The sequence below is a fragment of the Lagopus leucura genome, unplaced genomic scaffold (genome assembly GCF_019238085.1).
Source record: "Lagopus leucura isolate 7727_CA_CO unplaced genomic scaffold, USGS_WTPT01 Super-Scaffold_73, whole genome shotgun sequence".
NCBI classification, from domain to species: Eukaryota; Metazoa; Chordata; class Aves; order Galliformes; family Phasianidae; genus Lagopus; species Lagopus leucura.
In genome coordinates, this window is record NW_024962252.1 from 87,591,391 (window position 1) to 87,610,094 (window position 18,704).

General features: G+C 46.9%; 1 protein-coding gene across 1 annotated transcript in view; it reads right to left on the reverse strand.

The window, feature by feature from the left end:
* Positions 1-2,377: 2,377 nt before the first annotated feature.
* The window catches only part of TTBK1 (tau tubulin kinase 1), an 86,677-nt gene continuing 70,350 nt past the window's right edge, over positions 2,378-18,704 (reverse strand). The window contains exons 14-15 of the mRNA XM_042877267.1: positions 9,734-11,316; positions 2,378-8,836 (exon numbers count right to left, since the gene is read on the reverse strand). Coding sequence (XP_042733201.1) covers positions 8,410-8,836; positions 9,734-11,316 — 2,010 coding nt within the window. The 3' untranslated portion in view covers positions 2,378-8,409. The remainder of the gene's footprint in view (positions 8,837-9,733; positions 11,317-18,704) is intronic.

Genomic DNA, 18,704 nt, shown 5'->3' on the forward strand with positions numbered 1-18,704 from the left:
GTTCAGGCTTATAAGACAAAGGATGGCATGCTGTGGCCTTAGGAGATCTTTGCTTGTCTCAGCAGCATTCCTGGTCATCCATGTTTAACTAACATGCTGCCCCAGTCTGCACTACTGAGTGTATCAGTGCTCATCTTTGGATGGGAGCAGGGAAATTAGGTGAGAGTGGAGCAGGGTCACCCGACAGCACCATCCTTCCAGGGTTACAGTTTAAACTCAAGTCGAACTAAAGGGCAAATTGTTTTTCTTCCCCACTGGTTTTCTAAAAGCAAGGAACAGGGATTCTCATTGATATGCTGTTGCATATTTTAACTGCAGAGCAAATCCAGCCTCCCCTTCAGAAATGAGGTTACAGTCCATTGCTCTGCAACCCCTGGAGCCCTTCTCTTCATACTGCAATTGCTAAGAACATGTTGCTTGACTGCTGTATTTCTCTAACCCAAACATGTTTTCGTAGTGGGTCACTACGTGTAGTTAATGGACTGCACGTACAACTGCTGTGACTCTGCCCTACCACTTGGCTCTAGACCCTGGACCTGTCTTGTGGCTTGGACCTGCCTGATAGCAGCGAGATCACGCTGACTGCTCACATATGAAAACAGAAGCTTCATATCCATATCATTTTCCTCAGCAGTCTTTCTTCTCTGTTTCAGAAGGCCACTGGTGGAGAGAAAATATCCTTCAGTGGCCAACAGCAGCACAGCCAGAGGAGCTGTTGGAGCCAGGTCCATCAGCAACCCCAGACACAGCCAGGGGATGAGTTGGGACATGGGCCCAACTGGAGAGCCCAGTCTGGAGCAGAAGGGGCTGGAGACAGGGGACCCAGGCATTTAGTGGGCTCCTGGACCACTAAAGGGGCAGGTGAGGCTGTGCAGGGCAGTGAAGACACTTTAGTGTCCCTAATATACTGCAACTAAAATTAACAGCAGGGTTTTACCTCAAACAGTCACGTAATGCTGTTGAGGGAGCTTAGGGCAGGATTTAGTTTTGGTTAGAAAGTTATTTCTGGAAACTCTGTGCAGACAGTAAAGGTGTGGGTGTGAAAGTACATAGTCACACACTTTCTTCCACTGAAGCAGGAGCTGGGCTGAGTGGCTGCCAAGAGTGATTTGTATGTGATGACAGAGCAAGCAAAGCGAGGTCCGACACCCAACCTGGGGAGTTTCCCTTCCCATGTGGCTCACTGCATCCCAATAACTCCACAGCTCTGCTCAGCCTTCCCTTCCCTTCCCTTCCTGGGCCATTCCCAGCCGGTCCTTACCTCAAAGCCTTCTCAGCCATTCATTTCAACTTCTTCAGACCTAGTCTTCTCAGACAGTCTTCGCAACTTTGCACCGTGTTGGTCTGCCCATCCATCTGTTCTGCCTGTGGCCTTCAGAGTACATCAGGGAACGTGGCTGTTGGAATGCTGCTCTTTAAACCTGCCTCCTACCCCTTTCTCCATCAGCCAGAACCATGCAGATGACAATCACTTCAGCATTTCTCTGGAGACTGCTCAGATTTCATCTGCCTGTTCACTGATGTGGGCTTTGTAGAGCCCAGTGCTTCTTTCTGTGGATTTAGATTCTGCACCGAAGCCAACTAACTGTGCTTTCTGGGCTATGGGAGAAGGATTAAAACCTGTCATCGTAAGATCATCTTTCCAAAGGAGCACTTTTCTTCTTTTCTGTGCTCTGATTTTTCACAGTTCTTTAAAGCTGAGAAGAGCTGCAGGTGTTCTCCTGTCAGAAAAGTCAGCCTATTCAAAGGAGGCCAAGCTGCTGCTCCTCACTGCTCTTTAATTGGGTTATGAAGGGCTGCTTTATCCCAGCTGTGTGCTGGGGCCCTGCTGGGGCTGGTAGCTCCTATCTGTGAGAGGTGCAGCTCAGTGTAAAGAATCAGAGGGGAAAGAAGGTGTTGAGGATATTTAGTCAAATGACATGTAAGATTAGACAGGTGATATATAAAAGAAAGTGCCACCTCATTTGCCTACAATGTCAAGTTCCATAAAGTCACAGTGACTGATACAAATTATATTCTTATCCTTTAGTTTTTTTTTGTCATCTGAAGCCTCCAAGCAAACACTCAGTGCATTAGACCATGATTACACCAGCTGGGAAATGTTACCACGTGCTCACATGTTTCAATGAGGTATTTCAGTACTAGTCACAAAGAGGGGAGGTGTAGGTCAGATGTGAGGAGGACATTCTTTACTCAGAGGGCAATGAGACCCTGGCATAGCTGCCCAGAGAAGTTGTGGTGCCCCATCCCTGGTGGTGCTCCAGGTCAGGCTGGCTGGGGCCCTGGGCAGCCTGAGCTGGGGGGGAGGGGGGACAAAAATTCAGGTGAGATTTTTCTGCTTCTTTCTGCAACACCAATAAATAGGAGAAGACACCAGTGAAAAGGTAGACAGGCTTTTAATGGCATGATCAAGAATCCCCCCGTTAATAATAAATCTAATGACAACTGTGTCTGGTATGAACAAGAAATGGCATCGTCGTATATTCTTTTTAAGACGTGATCTGAAGGTATGAGCAATGCCAGGTGGATCTGTACACAGACGGGGCCTCTGTGATGCATGCCTGATTCGATGGCCAAGAAATTTGCCATGCAGTTGAACCAGATTGTGGTTCCTGGTCGGAGTTGTACATTCTGTTTGCAGTGTGTAAACATTCTCGAGCTGCTTTCCTAAAGAATGCAAAGGAGATATGTAGAGATTCAGCCTTGGGACCCAGTCACGTTCCCAGACAGTACCAAGGAGCAAGAGTCCTGTCTCCGGGCCAAAAGGCTTTGTCGGACTGTGTTGGAGGTGAAGGAGATCAACGTCGGTGTGCCAGCTGTGATGTCTGAGTGTAGAGTCCCATGCTAATGTGTTAAAAGGAGATTTACAAAATTATCTGCGTTTTCAGCTCCAATTCCTGTCCAGAGAAGCAGCAGCCCAGGTTGCACAGGACAGCAGCGTCCCTCACACCGGTTCTCATGCATGGGCTGGTTTAAAATGCGGACTCCTTGCCTAACCCCATGCCCTGCAGAGCTCTTCACACCACCTGCAGATGCCAGTCTGGGAGCCTCTGCCTTTGCAGCCATGTCCCCGAGTGCCACCAGCCCCTGCCTCCTCCTTGCAGCTGGGGTAGAGGTGAGGCAAGCTGAAATCTCAGGCCTTCTGCTCCTTCTGGTTCAGGAGTTATAGGGAGGATGTGCTCACACCACGGTCCCTGCCAGGAACCCAGTGGATCTGCCGTGGTAGCTCCCTTCCTCCTTTTAGCACAGAAGGCATCAATGTCTGCCTTAAGCCTCCTCTGCAGACATTTGCAGCTCCAGAAATAGAAGGGAAAATGCTCCTCATATCCCAGAGCAGCAGCCTGCAAAGGGGCCAGGTGTTCCTTGAGTTGTGCAGACATCCAGGACAGCTACAAAGACCCAGACGGGGAGGGACTGATCTGCAGGGGTCAAAGAGTGACTGCAGACCAGGTTTACTGGAGGAGGGAAGCTACAAATGAGGGGATGGGAGAGCTGTAGTGTGCAAATTGCTGCCATTTCGTAGTGTCCTGGCTGTGTCTGAGACCATGGATCAGCGCAGCCTGGAACCAGGGCTGTTTTCTAGCATCACAAAGATGCAAGACCCAAAGCTCATGCAGATGCTGTCAACTTATCTGAATGTCAGCTGGCTCTGCTTTCCTGCTAGCACAGTCCCAGCCCTTCAGTGGTCAGCAAGAGGCTGAGGGAGAGCAAAAAGCCATTCGGGGTTCTGCAGAGGACCCTGGAGCCAGCAAGCAGGGAGCACGTGGGCACCCACCCTGCTGTTGGTGACACAGCACACAGAAGAAGAAAAGACCTGAGCAGAAACCCAAGCTCTCCTCTTGTGTGCAGCTGCTGGGAAACAGACGTGATCACAGGTGCCCAGGTGGTCTCCACATGCTTTGTGAATGCAGCAGATCAAGCATGGGCACATTGCAGTTAAGTCAGAAGAAGGTCGTTGGAAACCAAACTCATCAGATCCACAACGGGACTTTTATTGTGTTTGCAAGATTCATTTGACTGCAGTTTGTGGATGCGTGGAGCAAGGCCTCCGGTGGACATCCGTGTCCTTGCACGTGGGATAGTGGTGGGATCATGCCATGAGACAGCAAACTGTACAGGAAGAAAGAAGTGTGCTAAGGGGCCACTGAGCTACTGCTGGAGCTGTTCAGGCTGTAAGCAGATGCGGAACCATCTTACTACAGAGATTTACACTGAGAAAATAGCTCTGTGTTGGAAAGGAGTAACACCAAAGACACTGTTACCCCAAGTAAACCACGCTTCTGTTAATGAAGGGCCACCACTCAGTCTCCAGACCCAGATCAACGCCACACAAAGATGGTTATGACAGCTCGGATGGCCACCCACACCACTGTGTGTTGGCCCCTGGTGAGCAGAGCCTCACAGCTCCCATGTGCTTCAGTGGTGGTACCCTGCTCCTCCATCTGCACCCACAGCACAGGGACAGCCCTGGACACAGCAGGGACACACAGTGCCTCTCTGAAGGCTGCAGGATCCTTTTCAACCTTTAGCCACAATATATAATGGGCACTACTTATATTATATTCTTATAATTTATATATATATATATATATAGTAATACTCTCTACTTAGAAAGGACAAGCCAAGTGTCCTGCCTCTTGCAAACCCCAAGCACGACCCAGAAATGTCTGTCACTGAAACACCTTTTGCACCAAGACAAGCCAGTGTCCGTGCCGCCAACCAAAGCCAGCTTAGTGTCTCCAGCCACGCGTCTGTGCCCTTCCGTGACACTCTCTTGACCGTCCCTAGTGCTCTTTTTGCTCACACAATCCACTGTCATATCAGCTCGGTGCTGAGAACTATCCTTCAGACCCACCCCTTGCCACATCATCTTGTATCAGTCATCTGCCCTAACAGAACAAACCCTCAAACATGATCTGCTGCATTTGACCCGACTATGACAGATGCGCTCCTGGCTTGTGGGGCAGAGAACAGGATGAGAGACCCACAGTTCCCAGCTCCTTTTGTAGGACTCTTTTCACAGGAAATATCACTGCTGGTACACCCGCTCACCAGCAAACCCTCCTCTCCAGAGAACCCAGGAGCCCCAAGTGACAGCAGTCCCTGGGGTCATGCTCACCTCTGAAGGGCAGAACTTTGAAAATCAGAGTGAACAGACCCAGAGCAGCTTTTGTATGGCAGAAGCTTTCCTGAGTGTCCCTGCCAACACCTGGAACAGAAAGCAAGTGTCCTGGTTTGGGCTGGGGTACAGTTAGCTCCCTTTGTAGTGGCTGGTGTGGTGTCGTGTTTTGGATTTGGTTGAGAATAATGTTGATAACATACTGACATTTAGTGGCTGCTGAGCAGTGCTTGCATGAAGCCTGACTCTTTGCACTGCCAAATTTAGCAAATGAGCAAATTATTTTAATCACTTGACTGAATGAACTCAGCACTGAAGCTCCTGTAAAAAATAATCTCAGTAAAAAATAGTACAGTGAAGGACAGTAAGAGGCAATGTGAAGCATTTTACCTGTAACATCGCAGCATCATTTGCCACTGGGAAAGGGGACAGGTCTGGAGCTCCAAGCCTGTGGGACACACGGGGACAGCCAGGCCGTGCAGGAACAACCTTGGGAGCCTGTCAGTGGCAGCAGCCAGCAGCTCCTGCTCTGGCTTTCAACCCTGCTGCAGCCAGACAGCTCTCAATGCCAATGGACCTGATGACTCAGGATAGACAGTGCATGACAGTACTACAGATCCAGCTGCAGCATCAGCCCAGCCCTATCACACAACATGGAGACAGGCTGCTGTCTCCCATGCTGGAAATCATTCACTGGCATTCTTCTTTCAGCTTCCTTCTTGACATGGTACAGCTGGGCCATGGACAATTCTAATTTAAACTTTCTCTTGAACAAATACAATAATTGTGCTTCACTGGCCTCCCATGACAAAATGGGTTTGCTAATCCTGCAAATAGCCCTATAGCACTCGTTTCCTGCTCCTTCGATGCCTTTTTGGCATGTGCATGTAAGACCTGGATAGAGTATCTGGTAATGGCTTCACTGTCTTAATCTTATTATCTAAGCACTCTAAAATAATGAACAGTCTGCTGACAAATTAATAGGAGTGCCATTACCATTTATATTTCTAGAAAGAATCTGTGTATTTGGCTTTATTTTGTTTTCTAGTTTCAAAACTCTCAGGACATATTTAGGCTGCGGTTGGACCAGACTCCAAACTCACATGAAGTCATTGTGCCCGCAGAAGAAGTGGTAGAATTTACTATCTACTCTTTCCTCCACTTTTGGCAGAAGCATTTGTGTGATCAAATGCTGAACCTGATGGATGAACAGATGAAAACTAACCCAGCAAACCAGAGCACTTGTTGTTACACTGGATCCCTATCTCCAGCCACCTCACTGAACAGCTGCCCTAGGATAAGGGAGGGGATTGCAAGTTGGAGGGACCACTGCCATCATTGGTTAAGTCATCTCAGTCCCTCAAACCACAACCTGAGCGTGGAATTCTCAGTGCCCCTCTGCAAATATGAGAGCTGGGATTTGTTCTCGGATGAGAAGCTTTTCTTACTCTACAAGGGTGAACGACTTTTAAGGAAAACACCAAACGTTTTGAACTATATGAAATAAGTTCCTAGCATTGTCAACACTGGAACTGTTGTGTAGAGAGATAAGTCCCATCACTTGTTTCCAGACATCTCCCTGTTCTGATGTCCCAGGAGTATCCTATTCTCCCTGCCACTCCCTCACAGCTCTCATGATCCATGCACATTCCTGTAGAACCACTCTGAAACAGAACGTTGGGATTCCTTGGACTGGATGACCATGAATGTGACTGTAAATACATTCGAATGAGTCAGTTACTACCATAGGATTCTTCCATCAAGCTTTTTTGTCTGCAAATCTTTTCTGAAGCTGCCAGTTGCAGCTGCAGGAGTTGGGTGGGCAGAGCAGCCATTGTTTTGTTCTGCCTTATGCAAAACTTCTTTTAGGTGTGACAGTGGCATGAAGCCCCAAGGATTAGGGTCTATATTGTTTCCCCCTATGCAATGCAGGGAAGAATTTGTGACCATTTCAAGATCTTATCAGGCTCTGGCAATTATCAGTCCTCCTGGCTTGAATTTTCAAACCACCCTAATTAGCTGGGTAGCTAAAAAGTTGGCGTGCTAAGTGAGAGCTAAGCTTATGTTTTGGTAATATTATTTAAGAGCACAGCCCTTGCTTTTGTGTTCACATTGTTGGTTGTTAGGCAATGTGTGGAAGAGCTGAGCACGAGAAGGACACAGACCCGATATCCCGATGAGAAATGCACAGGATACCCACAGCATACCAGCAAAACTCTCCTTGCAAAGCAGCAGCTTTAGAGTATACTACAGGATAATTACTTCCCTCCTGCTGTGTAAGGGAACCTTCAACGACAGTGCCAAAATTCACAAACACCAAGAACGTGACAATAAAGCACAAGGAATTTAGGTGCAGGGGGCACCCGAGCTGAAGGCATCCAGTGACTATTCACATCTTCAGGATGGAGCTGTGTTTGGGTGACCTACAGAACCGTGGCACCGACCACACTCAGGCTGAGAGGAATTACCCATGTCAGAAGATGGGGTTTCCACAGGTCACAGTTCAGTATCTGAGACAGAAGTGGCTGCAGAGTGCTCCCTTCCACAGCACATGCTAGTGCTCTGGATTTCCCAGCAAGCTGCCCATACATCCCTACTTTCAACTCAATACCTGCCCCACAAGCAGCTGCTGAAACAGCTCTGCAGGACACCCTGGAGCAGGCAGGAGCATCTACAAGGGCAGCCTTTGCCCCACTCCTGCCTGCAGAGGCCCTTGTGGAAAAAGGAGAGCAAAGCTCCTCCAGCCCTCTCCTGCCCTTTTCTCAGCGCACGACAACACACCCATCTGAGCTGGGCTGGTGACAAGCCCTCACTAACACAGGTTGCAGGAGAGGAGCCAACACTCAGCTGTTGGCAGCCAGGGCTGGTGTTTTCCCAGCAAAGAGAGAGCAAGGGCTGCCTGCAGGACAGGAGCCTTCCTCCCCAGCAGGCTCTCATCACTTCCACTCCTCTTTCCAAAGCCAGGGTCAGTATTGGCGACAGGTATTGCCAACAGAGAGAGGGGATTGCCTGGGGAGTAGGGGGTCAGGCACTAGGCAGGCTGCCAGGGTCGCTGTGCATTAGCAAGCGTGAGCTGCGGACTGGATGTTTCCCTCAAAGAAGGCTCTGTGGCTCAGAGGCTCTCAGGCTTGTGGGAGCTGATCACAACTGTGTGGGGTGAGAGTGAGTGAAGCATTGAAGTACAGCTACTGCTATACACTCGTGGTTCCGGCATGGAAGGCTGTGCTGCAGCATCTCAAGTGTATACTATATGCAGAAGTTACCCAGTCTGTTGGGTTGGCAGAAGATCATTATCTGGCAGCTGCCTTACTTTCCAGGGACACCTGCTTTCCTTTGGTTGCTGGACTCTGAGTCTGGGTTTTTCCTCTTTGCCGTTTTTTGGCCGTGCCGGGAGAGGGCAGGGAGTCTCCTGTTGGTCCCAGGGCCTGAGCCTGGGGCTGAGGTCGGGGGGAAGGTGGAACTCGCTGGAGAGCAGTCCCTGGCTTATGCTGCCTGCAGGGAGAAGGGCTTTCCCTCCGAGGCAACAACTGGCTTCTTGGGGAAGCAGTGGGGGTTTTGGAAGGAAGGACAGGGCTCCGAGGGGATGAGTAGCTGGACCTCTGCGTGCTGCTCCGTGGAGGAAGAGACGTGGAACTTGGTGAAGGAGGAAGCCGGCTTTGTATCTGCATTGCTCGGTAGTCGTTTGGGACACTTCCAGCTGCTCTCTGTGCCTGGAGCCTACAGGGAAAGAAAAGAGGGTGTATGAATACGAATTACTGCAGGAGACCCTGGGCTCCTGGCAGCTCTGGCATCAGTGCTGCTGGGACAATTACAAGGAATCTCTAGCATCATGTGACAGGAGTTATATTATGAATAAGCTGGGGTAGTGGCCTCAGCATCATCCCATAACAGTGCTGTTAAGCAGTAAGTGTGTTCCCTGATTCACCAGTACCCTCTGGGACAACATTCAGGCATGGTTTAGCAAGGCGCACTCCTTTGGAATCTTCTTAACATGCATTGTGAATGCAGCAACCTCTTTTAAGGTAGGCAACACAGTCCAAGTACAAGAGCATCATTTAGGCTCTGAATAACTTCGCTGGAAGATAAACCAGCTCACAGGGATCACGGCCCTTCACCTGAATCTGAAAAAGCACAGGGATATGTGAGGAATTTAGACTGTGTGGAAGTGGCTCAAACTCCTCCAGGTCACTGACACTGCCTGTATATATGTGCATCCCTCTCTCCAATTCTTCTGCTGATGCAGTCACAACTTGTGATGCTTCAGCCCTTGCAAGCTTAATTGCAATTGCTAGGCCCTTTAGAGTCAAGGACTTGGTGAACATGCTGCTGAATTGAGAGCCCAGGGATCAGACCAAATGAAAGAGTTCATAGAAGGGAAGAAGGTCTCAATGCCAGGACACATGAAAAAGGAGTTGGCCTTTTGACCAGATTGAGCCAAAGAGCACAAAAGAAGTGGGAATTTTATACACAAGTGATCTGAAGTGAATATAAGAAAAGGGGAATGGACCGCACATTCAAGTCAAGCAAAGAGTAAAGGAGCGCGAGGTGAGCACAGCCCCCACTGCGATTCCTTCACAGGTCCAAACTTTGCACTGCTCAGCGTTTTGGGCTTACCTGTAGGCAACAGCCGCATCCTGCGGGGAAAGCACTGCCATCACAACGGCTGTGGAGCTCTCAGACTTCATTGTCTCTAGCGGTGTTTTCACAGGTGTGATGGGCCGAGGAATTCTGCTCCTTGTGCTTAGGAGTTTCTCTTCTCTCCCCAGGAGGGCAGCTTTCTTCCCTGCCTTTCTTGGGATGGAGTCATCAGAGTCATGGGTGTCCTCCTCAGAACCAGTGGCTGACAGGGTTTCTGAGGCCCGCCGCCTCTCGTCACTGGAGGATGCTGAGGAGGAGGCCCCCGAAGCCAGCCTAAGGAGGCAGTTTTGTCTCTTCTCCATCACTAAACGAGCCAGATCAGGTTGCTTTGCCCTCTTATAAAGCCTCTCTTTGGCTGAGAGTGAAGTTGAAAGATCTGAGCCAGTGTCCTCCTCAGAGAATAAAATGGGGATCCGACTTCTATACCTGGAGCCCAGAGGTCTCCTGGGGCCCTGCTGTGGAGCATCAGGGAGGGTCTCTGCTGGCTTCAGGTGTTCCGCTACCGATGCTGGCTTCTCAAGGTCAGGCTCTCTCGTGACCACCTTGGCAGATTCTTCCAAATCCAGCGAGAGTGCCACATTGTCAGAGGACTCTGCCTTATCCTCAGGAGGCTTTGCTACATTGGGGACTGACAGCTGCTCCCCCACTGTTTCTGAGGTGGTTTCAATGGGATTAGCAGAAAGTGCACAGCTCTCTGTCTCTGCCCCTTCTAATCCCGAATGGATGCTTCCGTTCTCTACCAACGCCAGATTGTCTTCCAGCTCCTCTTCAATAATGACCTCTTCAAACTGTCCTGGAGGGCAGTATTCCTCATGCCTCATCAGCTGGCCGCTGGAAGACATGACATTTAGGTGGGTCTTTTCTGCTATATGAACAAATGTGCGCTCGACTTTGGTAAATGGGGAGGAAGCTGTAGCCACTGCCACGGGAGGCTTTGGTTCAGATTTAAGGACTGAGGACAGGGTCCCTGGCTCAGACACGTCTAGTTGGCTACCCATTGGCTGCGGCCGTTCGCTCTGAGGGGTCAGTGCAGCAAGTGTCCCCAGATCAACTTCTGGAGGCAAGTCTGTGGTCACTGGAGATTTTTTCAGATCACCTGGTGAAAACAGCACCAGTGTTTTTGAGCCCTCCTCCAGTTCCAAGTCCCCATCAGCCATGGAAGCTCGACCCTTGGATCCCTTCTGGTCATCAGCCAGGAGAGTGGATGGTGCGCACTCCTGGCTGCGCTCTGTGCTTTTTTGACTCAGATCACTGCTGGAACCACTGTGCATGTCAATTTCATCCCCCTCCTCCTCCACATCCTCTTCATCTTCTTCCTCATCTTCATCTTCTTCCTCATCCTCTTCCTCCTCCTCTTTGCCATTCATTTCCAGGTAAGGCTCCAGGGGTTTGCAAGGAGCAGTCAAGACAACATTTGAGAAATCAACTCTCTTTATCCGCTGGGATAACTTAGCCTTTTCCCAGTACTCTAACATGTCTTTTCTGAAGTCTTGATAAGGCAAACTTAAAGGCACCGCCTTGGGCAGACCATTCATTTCAAACGACTTCAGTGTATATGCCTGCCAGAAGACAAATGAGACAAAAGGAAAAGGTTAGTATTCAGGCGTAGCGCTGACACAAAAGTCATTGGCATCAACGGCAATGGGAAACATCAGTGGAAAAAATCTAAACCATCATGATTCCAAAATACACACTAGAGTGGTGATCGCTCAACCATTAGATTAGTACCAACCTTAGAAAAGAGAGAATCATAAAGACACAGATCAACAAAGGCAAAAATCTTGATGAAGGAGTTGCTTTGTTAGCATTTATTTACCTGTATTGAAAGAATCCCTTTTAGCAAGCAGTTCTTGAGGATTTTTTTCATGTCTCCCAGTCTTCTTCAGTATCACCTATTTATGTCAGTACCTGTATAGTTATATATTCATACCTTCCTTACTAGAACCATTCAGCAACTCTCTTTTATGCCCAGGCCACAGAGCACTTATAGGCCCCTTCTGAGGTAGACAATTTCCTAATCACTTCAGAGTACCATCCAACTTTGTCCCACAGCAAAAACCTTTATAGATCTTCAGTGCCCCTTGCTGTATTATTCACCTCTCTTTTCTGCTTTGGTTTTATTTCCAGCAACTTCTAGTTCTGTTTTCTACAGTCTTCTGCTTCCACTGGAATGATCAGCAAGTAAGTCATGAATACTGATTTACACAGTATTGCTATTAGACTTTGGTGTATCCAATCATTAAAAGCAGGGGGAGGATGGAACTGTTGGTTGAGACAGCGTTTCTCAAGCTGTAGTCTGTTGAGGTCAGGCTGTCCATAAGGCTACAAGGAGTGGTCTGTGAAATGACTGAAAATAAAGCCAGCAGAAAAGCAGTGCTTCACACACATACACACACTTGACTGAACAGCAAGAAGAGGCAAAATAAATAGGAAATGCCTATCAAAGTTTAGTTCTATCAGCAACTGGTTGTAAGTGAAAACCACAGGAGTAACACTCTGCAGAATGGATCTTTTATAAGATACATATGTCACCATTCAGGTAAGAGGGCTGGGAAACTGTAGACACTCTGTGAACTCAAGCAGACAATAACACAACACATTACATTTGGGAAGTCCTCACCACAAACAGGAAGGCTGCAAACATCTGCTTTTTCAAGTGGCATTTGAGAGAATCAGAGGATGTTCAGGCTATGCAACTGAACAAGCACCCATTTAACTGTGTGGGATACACAGCTGCCAGTGGCTAGGTGTGTGAAAGATGTAAGATCCTTGTGCTCACATGGAACAGGGACATTTCAAATGGAACCGTGGCTAGCTCTGAGCAATTACACATGGTGATAGGTTGTTTTTCAGAGATGAAGATGGCACTCATTCTTCAGTACTGCTGGGTTCAGTTGAGTTTTGGTTGTTTGGTCCCAGTGAAACTTACTCCTCATTTCTCCTTTCTTATTGACAAAGTCTGCCTGCTACTGTCTTCATATTTCTTATATTCTTATAAGAATTTCTTCTTATTTCTTTATAAGAAAGACTATTTCTTATGTCTTATAAATTAAAACACAGGCTGGCTCCGACAATGCCTTTGGCGTCCGAAGTTTATTCTCATCTCTTCCTAAAGCAGGAGCCTGGCCCTGAGGATAGCCTTGTAAGAACCAGACTTGGGCTTTCACTGTGGAGTGCTGTCTCTTGTATCAGGCTGACAGATGCAAAGCTTTGGCTGTTTGGATGGACCTACTACCTTTTTCAAAGGAAATTACCCACTTGGCTTCCTCCCTCTTTTCCTCTGTAAAACTTTCTGGAAAACAGTCCTGCTGGCTGGATTTGGTCTTCACAAGAAATACATACATAGTAGAAATCTCCTCATTCCTGGAATCCTGATCAAGCAGGCATACTTCCCCAGCCTTGGGACTGGCTCTTAACATAGCAGCTCTGCTCAATGTCTTGCCTTGCACAGGTCACTCACTGCTCTATCTCACCCTGCTGTGGTTGATGGTACAGTTACAGGATCACTGGTTTCTCTTTGCATACGTAAAACTTCAAATGTCCTCTCTTGGGAGTTTCTGACATCTCATCTGCTTTCTGGTCAAGGGGAACTGAATCCAGTCCTGCAGTGCACATCCTGTATAGACCAGAGATGCTCTGCAGTCCATTCTGCCACCAAGCTCCTCTGTTGGCCAGTCAGGCATGAGACCTTTTGCTACTGGTATCTTGTCTGGTGACCCAGTGATCTCTGTGGCTCATCACACACCTCTGTCCCCTTCTGGCTATCATTTCTTACCAGTAAGATGTCCTGTACTCCATTGCCACTTTTTCAATCTCGAGTCATCCTAAGAGCTTTCGAGATTCATCTCATCCTTTGCTTGTAGCTATTATCTCAGCAGCTCTGCAGGAACATTAGCATATCCAATGTGTGCAGTGCACACAGTTGGTGTACTGTTTTATGAAATGCTTCTTTCTTTAACTGTTCTTTCTTTTGCAAGACAGCAGGGTTGGGTTTTTTTGAGATGATTGTTTTAAGCATATATTTATACATACATATACATATACATATACGGTATATACACGTTTTTGTTTCACTGCTAAGCAGTAAGGTATAACAGTGACATTGCTATAATATAAATTACAGTTCTCTCTTCTGCTCTGGTTATTTTTTGCTATTGGTGAGTCATGCTGCAGATACTAACCTCCACCTCTGCCTGGAGAAATTCCTTGTGGTATTCAGCATGTGGACTGTCTTTCTGCCATTTCAGTTTCTGTGTATTTCTATTTCCCTGCCCAGATATTGCCATGATGCAACAGTGATTGTTTGGCTTCTACCTACCTCTGGGAGACTTGGGCTATTCAACCTATGGCATACCCTACCCCAACACTGGCAGAACTCATTCCTCAAAGAAGCCTGAGACTGTGGTCATTTTGCCACTGCAAGCTCATCGTGGAGCAAATCCAAAGAGCGTAAATATGCCAAAAATGACAGACAAAAGTTATGCACAAATGTAAGTAGAAGAAATTTTGCTGAGATGAGCCTTAGGTCAAATACATATTTTCTCACCTTAACTACTATCATCACTTGAAGCTATTAAGAATGAAGACAGTCCTAAGGCATCACTCTGAGATTGTCTTCACCGTTGAACTGATGTGATCAGCAGCCATCTACCAATGGCCATGCTGTTGAACATGCTGCTCCTACTCTGAAGCCCTCAAAGTGTCCTCTGTTACATACCACGTGTCTTGTGTACTACAGCAGGCTCACTTTCTCTAGCACTGTTCCTGAGAGGCAGGAGAAGAACTTCTCTGCTCTGTTGTACCAATGGAAAGAATATGTGGGAAGATAGTGGAAGATCAGGAGTAGAGAGTCTTACTCATACTGCATACCGCACACTGCATATGCCCTGCTAGCTGGAGGGAAATGCCCAGTGTTAAAGCTGAGAGCCATGTACAAAACGCTTTCTGCTGGCTTTGTAGATGTTAAATTGTACACGCTTAAGTCTTGCCAGTTCAGATGCTGGTTAACATCAAGGCAGAGCTCTAAACACATCAAAATGGGGCTAGATGCAACCTGTTCTGTGATATGACCAGATGTAAAACAGTGAAATTGGTTCTAGCCTAAACCTACATAAACACAACTCACCATGTGGCCTTCCCAAAGTTCATGAAAACTATCCTCAACAGTCACAAGACCTTGGTTTTTTCCCCAGATCCAACCTCACTGCAAGTTTTCAGTGATCACATTAGCAAATGACGGTAAGTTCTACCATCGCTCCTCTACCTCCCAGCCCTGTGCTCCCACACACCTACCCAAGGCTGAGCAGGGGACACCCTCCCATAGCTGGGAAGCACAGGGAGTAGAAAAACAAAGCAAGAAAGCAAACAAAAAACCCAGCCATCACCAAGGTGCTGCCTTTGATTCTTTAATAAGGTTTTGGTAGTATACAAGCTCTTTTTTTCCGATTGTCTGGATTAACATACATGGATTTAAAAAAGGCACAAAATCCATTGCACAGCTTTCTGTTTTGTTTGTTTTTTGATTTCATTGCCTGTTTGTCGTGGTTTCAAGTGTAGGATTTTACAGTACTCTGCAGCATTTACAGCATGGTCTACATACAAGTAATCAATGCATGCTTTTATACAGGAGACAGAATTCAAATTCTCTCTCAGTAGAATCTGTCTATATACACAATAATACAGTGCTTTTCTTCTGAAAAAAGCTTTAAGTTGGTCTTGCATGCTTGGTGTGCCAGAAGAATTAGTGCAAGCATATATTACAGTGTTATTGCAGTACAAAAAAGGGTTGACATTAGGCTCCAGAGGGATTAAATACAGAAAGAATAAAAAGACTCAGGGAAAACAAGCTTTGGATCCCTTTAGTCAACTACATCCTTCACTTGATCTCTACTCAGTACCACCTTTAAAGCTACAGCAGCTGCTTCCTCTCCATCTCCCTGCTGCCCTCCCCCTGAGATGAGCTTCCACAGCTTCTTCACACCTTCTCCCTAGCAGTTGGTGAGGGCTTCTGGCAGCTCGAGGAAGCCCTTTCTGCAGGGCTCCTGATGCTGGAGTCCAGCACAAAGAGGACTTTCCTGAGATCCACTGCTTCGAGCAAACTCAAGTCCCAGCAGATGAAGTTTCTCAAACAAAGCAGGAAGTACAAGAGGTTACCTACAGATTTTGCCTACTCTCAAGAGAAATGACTACAGAAACCCACGTTCACCTCCTAACTGAAAATCAACGGTTAAATGTGGTTTGGACTCTCTCCTGCTTAGCAGCAACAGAAGTCTAACAGGTGACACAAGGTAATGCAAAGGAAGGATATGCTGGTCCCTGAGATTCTTCATGCGAGCTGAGAAGTCCAAGAAGCAGAAATCAAATTCCCAACATGACATCAACTGTTCCGTTGGGATTGGGAAGAGACCTCAGTCCTGAGAGATGCAAATGGCACACAGACAGCAACAGCTATAGTCCAATCTTCCCCTTAACAGCTTTGATTTGGATTCTATCAGGAACGTAGCATATCCTGGAAGTGACATTATCCTCTGCCAATACAGTCTAAACTTGTTTGGGACTGAGAGACCTGATGGGATATATGATGATGAGTGGAAAAACTAGAATCTGAGTTTCTGAAGCAGCTTTTTCTTCCAACCAGCAACACATGAGGTAAAAGTAGCAGGGGTCTCAGAGCTGCCATGCTTGCTTGCAGGATGTCTGCGTTCCAAGAATCAGCACCATAATCGTCAGAGAGAGATTCTTCCCAGCATCTTACCATCAAATGCTCCACAGCCACTTCTTTTATCTTAACAAAGTGAATAGGACAGTGCAGTCCTATGCTGGTAAGTGCTCTGCTCCTCCCTGTTTGTGCTTTCAGATGTTGTGTTAGGTTTGTGTCAGTCTTCCTAGCATTGTGGAGGGAAGCAATAGCTTTGTAAAGGTTGTATGCCTGCCACTTAGCTTGACCAGTGCCTCCAGCAAGGGTTGGTGCAGAGCTCCCTGTCTGAGCAGACATGTGGACCACCTCATTTGTACCACTCAGAAGAGACTCAGGAAATGGCGAGCAAAGTGGAAGGAAATGCTAATCCAAACATTTTTCTAGTCCCTAATTATAAAGGCAACTTAATAGCAGCAAGAAAGAAGAAGAAGAGAGAGCTAAACATCTTTCTTAGTCATAAAAATAACCGTAAGTCAGCAGTGCTGAAAAAGAACCTGGTCTGGCTCTTTTCAGCTGAGGGGTAAAGAGTCCCACAGAAATCCTCCTCATTTGACTTGTAGCTCAGAGGAAATTTGCCGTTACTGTGTTTCACATTGCCAGATTGATTAATTGCACTCATAATCAAACTGAGAAACTTGGAGTTGGAGGAAGCCCTGGGGATTCTTCTGAGGCAAGTGCACTAGATGAGGTAACCAACCTGAAACACTTCTTGCATATGAAAAAATAAGACCTCCAAACATAACGCAATTTTCTTTTTCAACACTGAAACACATGCAAGTGAATGTAAAATGGGGATCGTTTCCAGCCCCCAGGTTACACGGTTAGCAGCTTATTAAAAATGTACATTCATTGTAATATTATTTCTTCTGCACTATGTGTAATACAAACGAGTTGCAATACATCAAATAATACTTAGAAACATTTCCCATAGATGATTCTTTGTGATGTCCCATGAAACAGCCGTTGTGATCTGTGTGTTACAGTGACCCGAACACAAAACACATGGTATAAAAATGCGACAGAACGGAAGGCAGTGCTGCAATGATCGGCCTTCACACGTTTTATTTCATGTTTTAACATTACCCCAAATGAGTGTTTGCATACTAATACGTTATGGCCCAAGTGGCAGCACCGTTCCTATCACCCGAACGTTGCTACCAGCTGATGGTGAAAAGAAGGATACGAATGCCACAAGACACTGAATGAGCAAAACTGGGCTGAGCCATGTTGCTGAAAGCATTTGCTCACATCTGCAACACGCAAAGGAGACCAGTTGCGCCATTTGAACCAGACACCATGAAGACACTTCCTTTAACTGACGGAGATTCTTTCTTTGCAGCAGTCTTTTGAGCACTTGGTTGTGTGCAAAGTGATCCATTACCAGCACAGAAACGCTTCTGTAAGGCATGACCACGCATGGCCATTCACGCTCCACAGGTGGGTCACGAACACACAGAGCATACATACAATCAGAAGTGGAAGCTCCAGCAAAAAGCATCCCAACACCACTCTGGGGACAGGAGTGAAATCAGGAAGCACATCTGGCTTGCTTTGGTCAGCCTGTCATCTCTTCATCTCATCATCTGTCATCTCTTCCAGTCCCTCTGGGGAGAGCTGGCAACAACCGGTCAAGAAAAAAGATGCCCCATATTCTCAAGCTGAGAAATAGCTAGGGCAATTTATTTACTATAAACAGCAACAAGAGTTGAGGGGTTTGCAAATCATTCGTGATTTTAAAGGCTTCAGACCTTGTCTGCTAGGAAACCCAATTTTATTTTCTTCAGCTAGTCCCTTGTAGCTCATCCACCACTGCAGAGGAGAACTAGATAAATGCATTATAGCTATCTCCCAGCAGTCCTTTCCCATTTGTCATCAAAGGAAAAAGGGAAAATACAAATATCAGGCTCTGCCTTGAAGACACTTGCATAAAAGAACCCTTTCTTATTTAATGTGAGAGCATCAAAATGACCTCAGCTCCAGGTAAAGTTCTGAGAGTGGTGTGACTATATCTCCACTGCCATCCACTAATAAAAATATCTCATCCATCTAATCCAGCAATTTATTTATAATAAAAATAAGTTAGGCTATTGATGCAGCATTATGTGGCTGTGACTGGACACAAAGGAGGCTCTCTAACCTAAAGGAAGAGATGCTAGACCCACTGGACAGCGTGGTGTCTATCTTTCACCAGTCTCTCCAAGTGAGCGGTATAAAATCTCCTCATGTTTTCAAAAACAATCTCGTGCCATT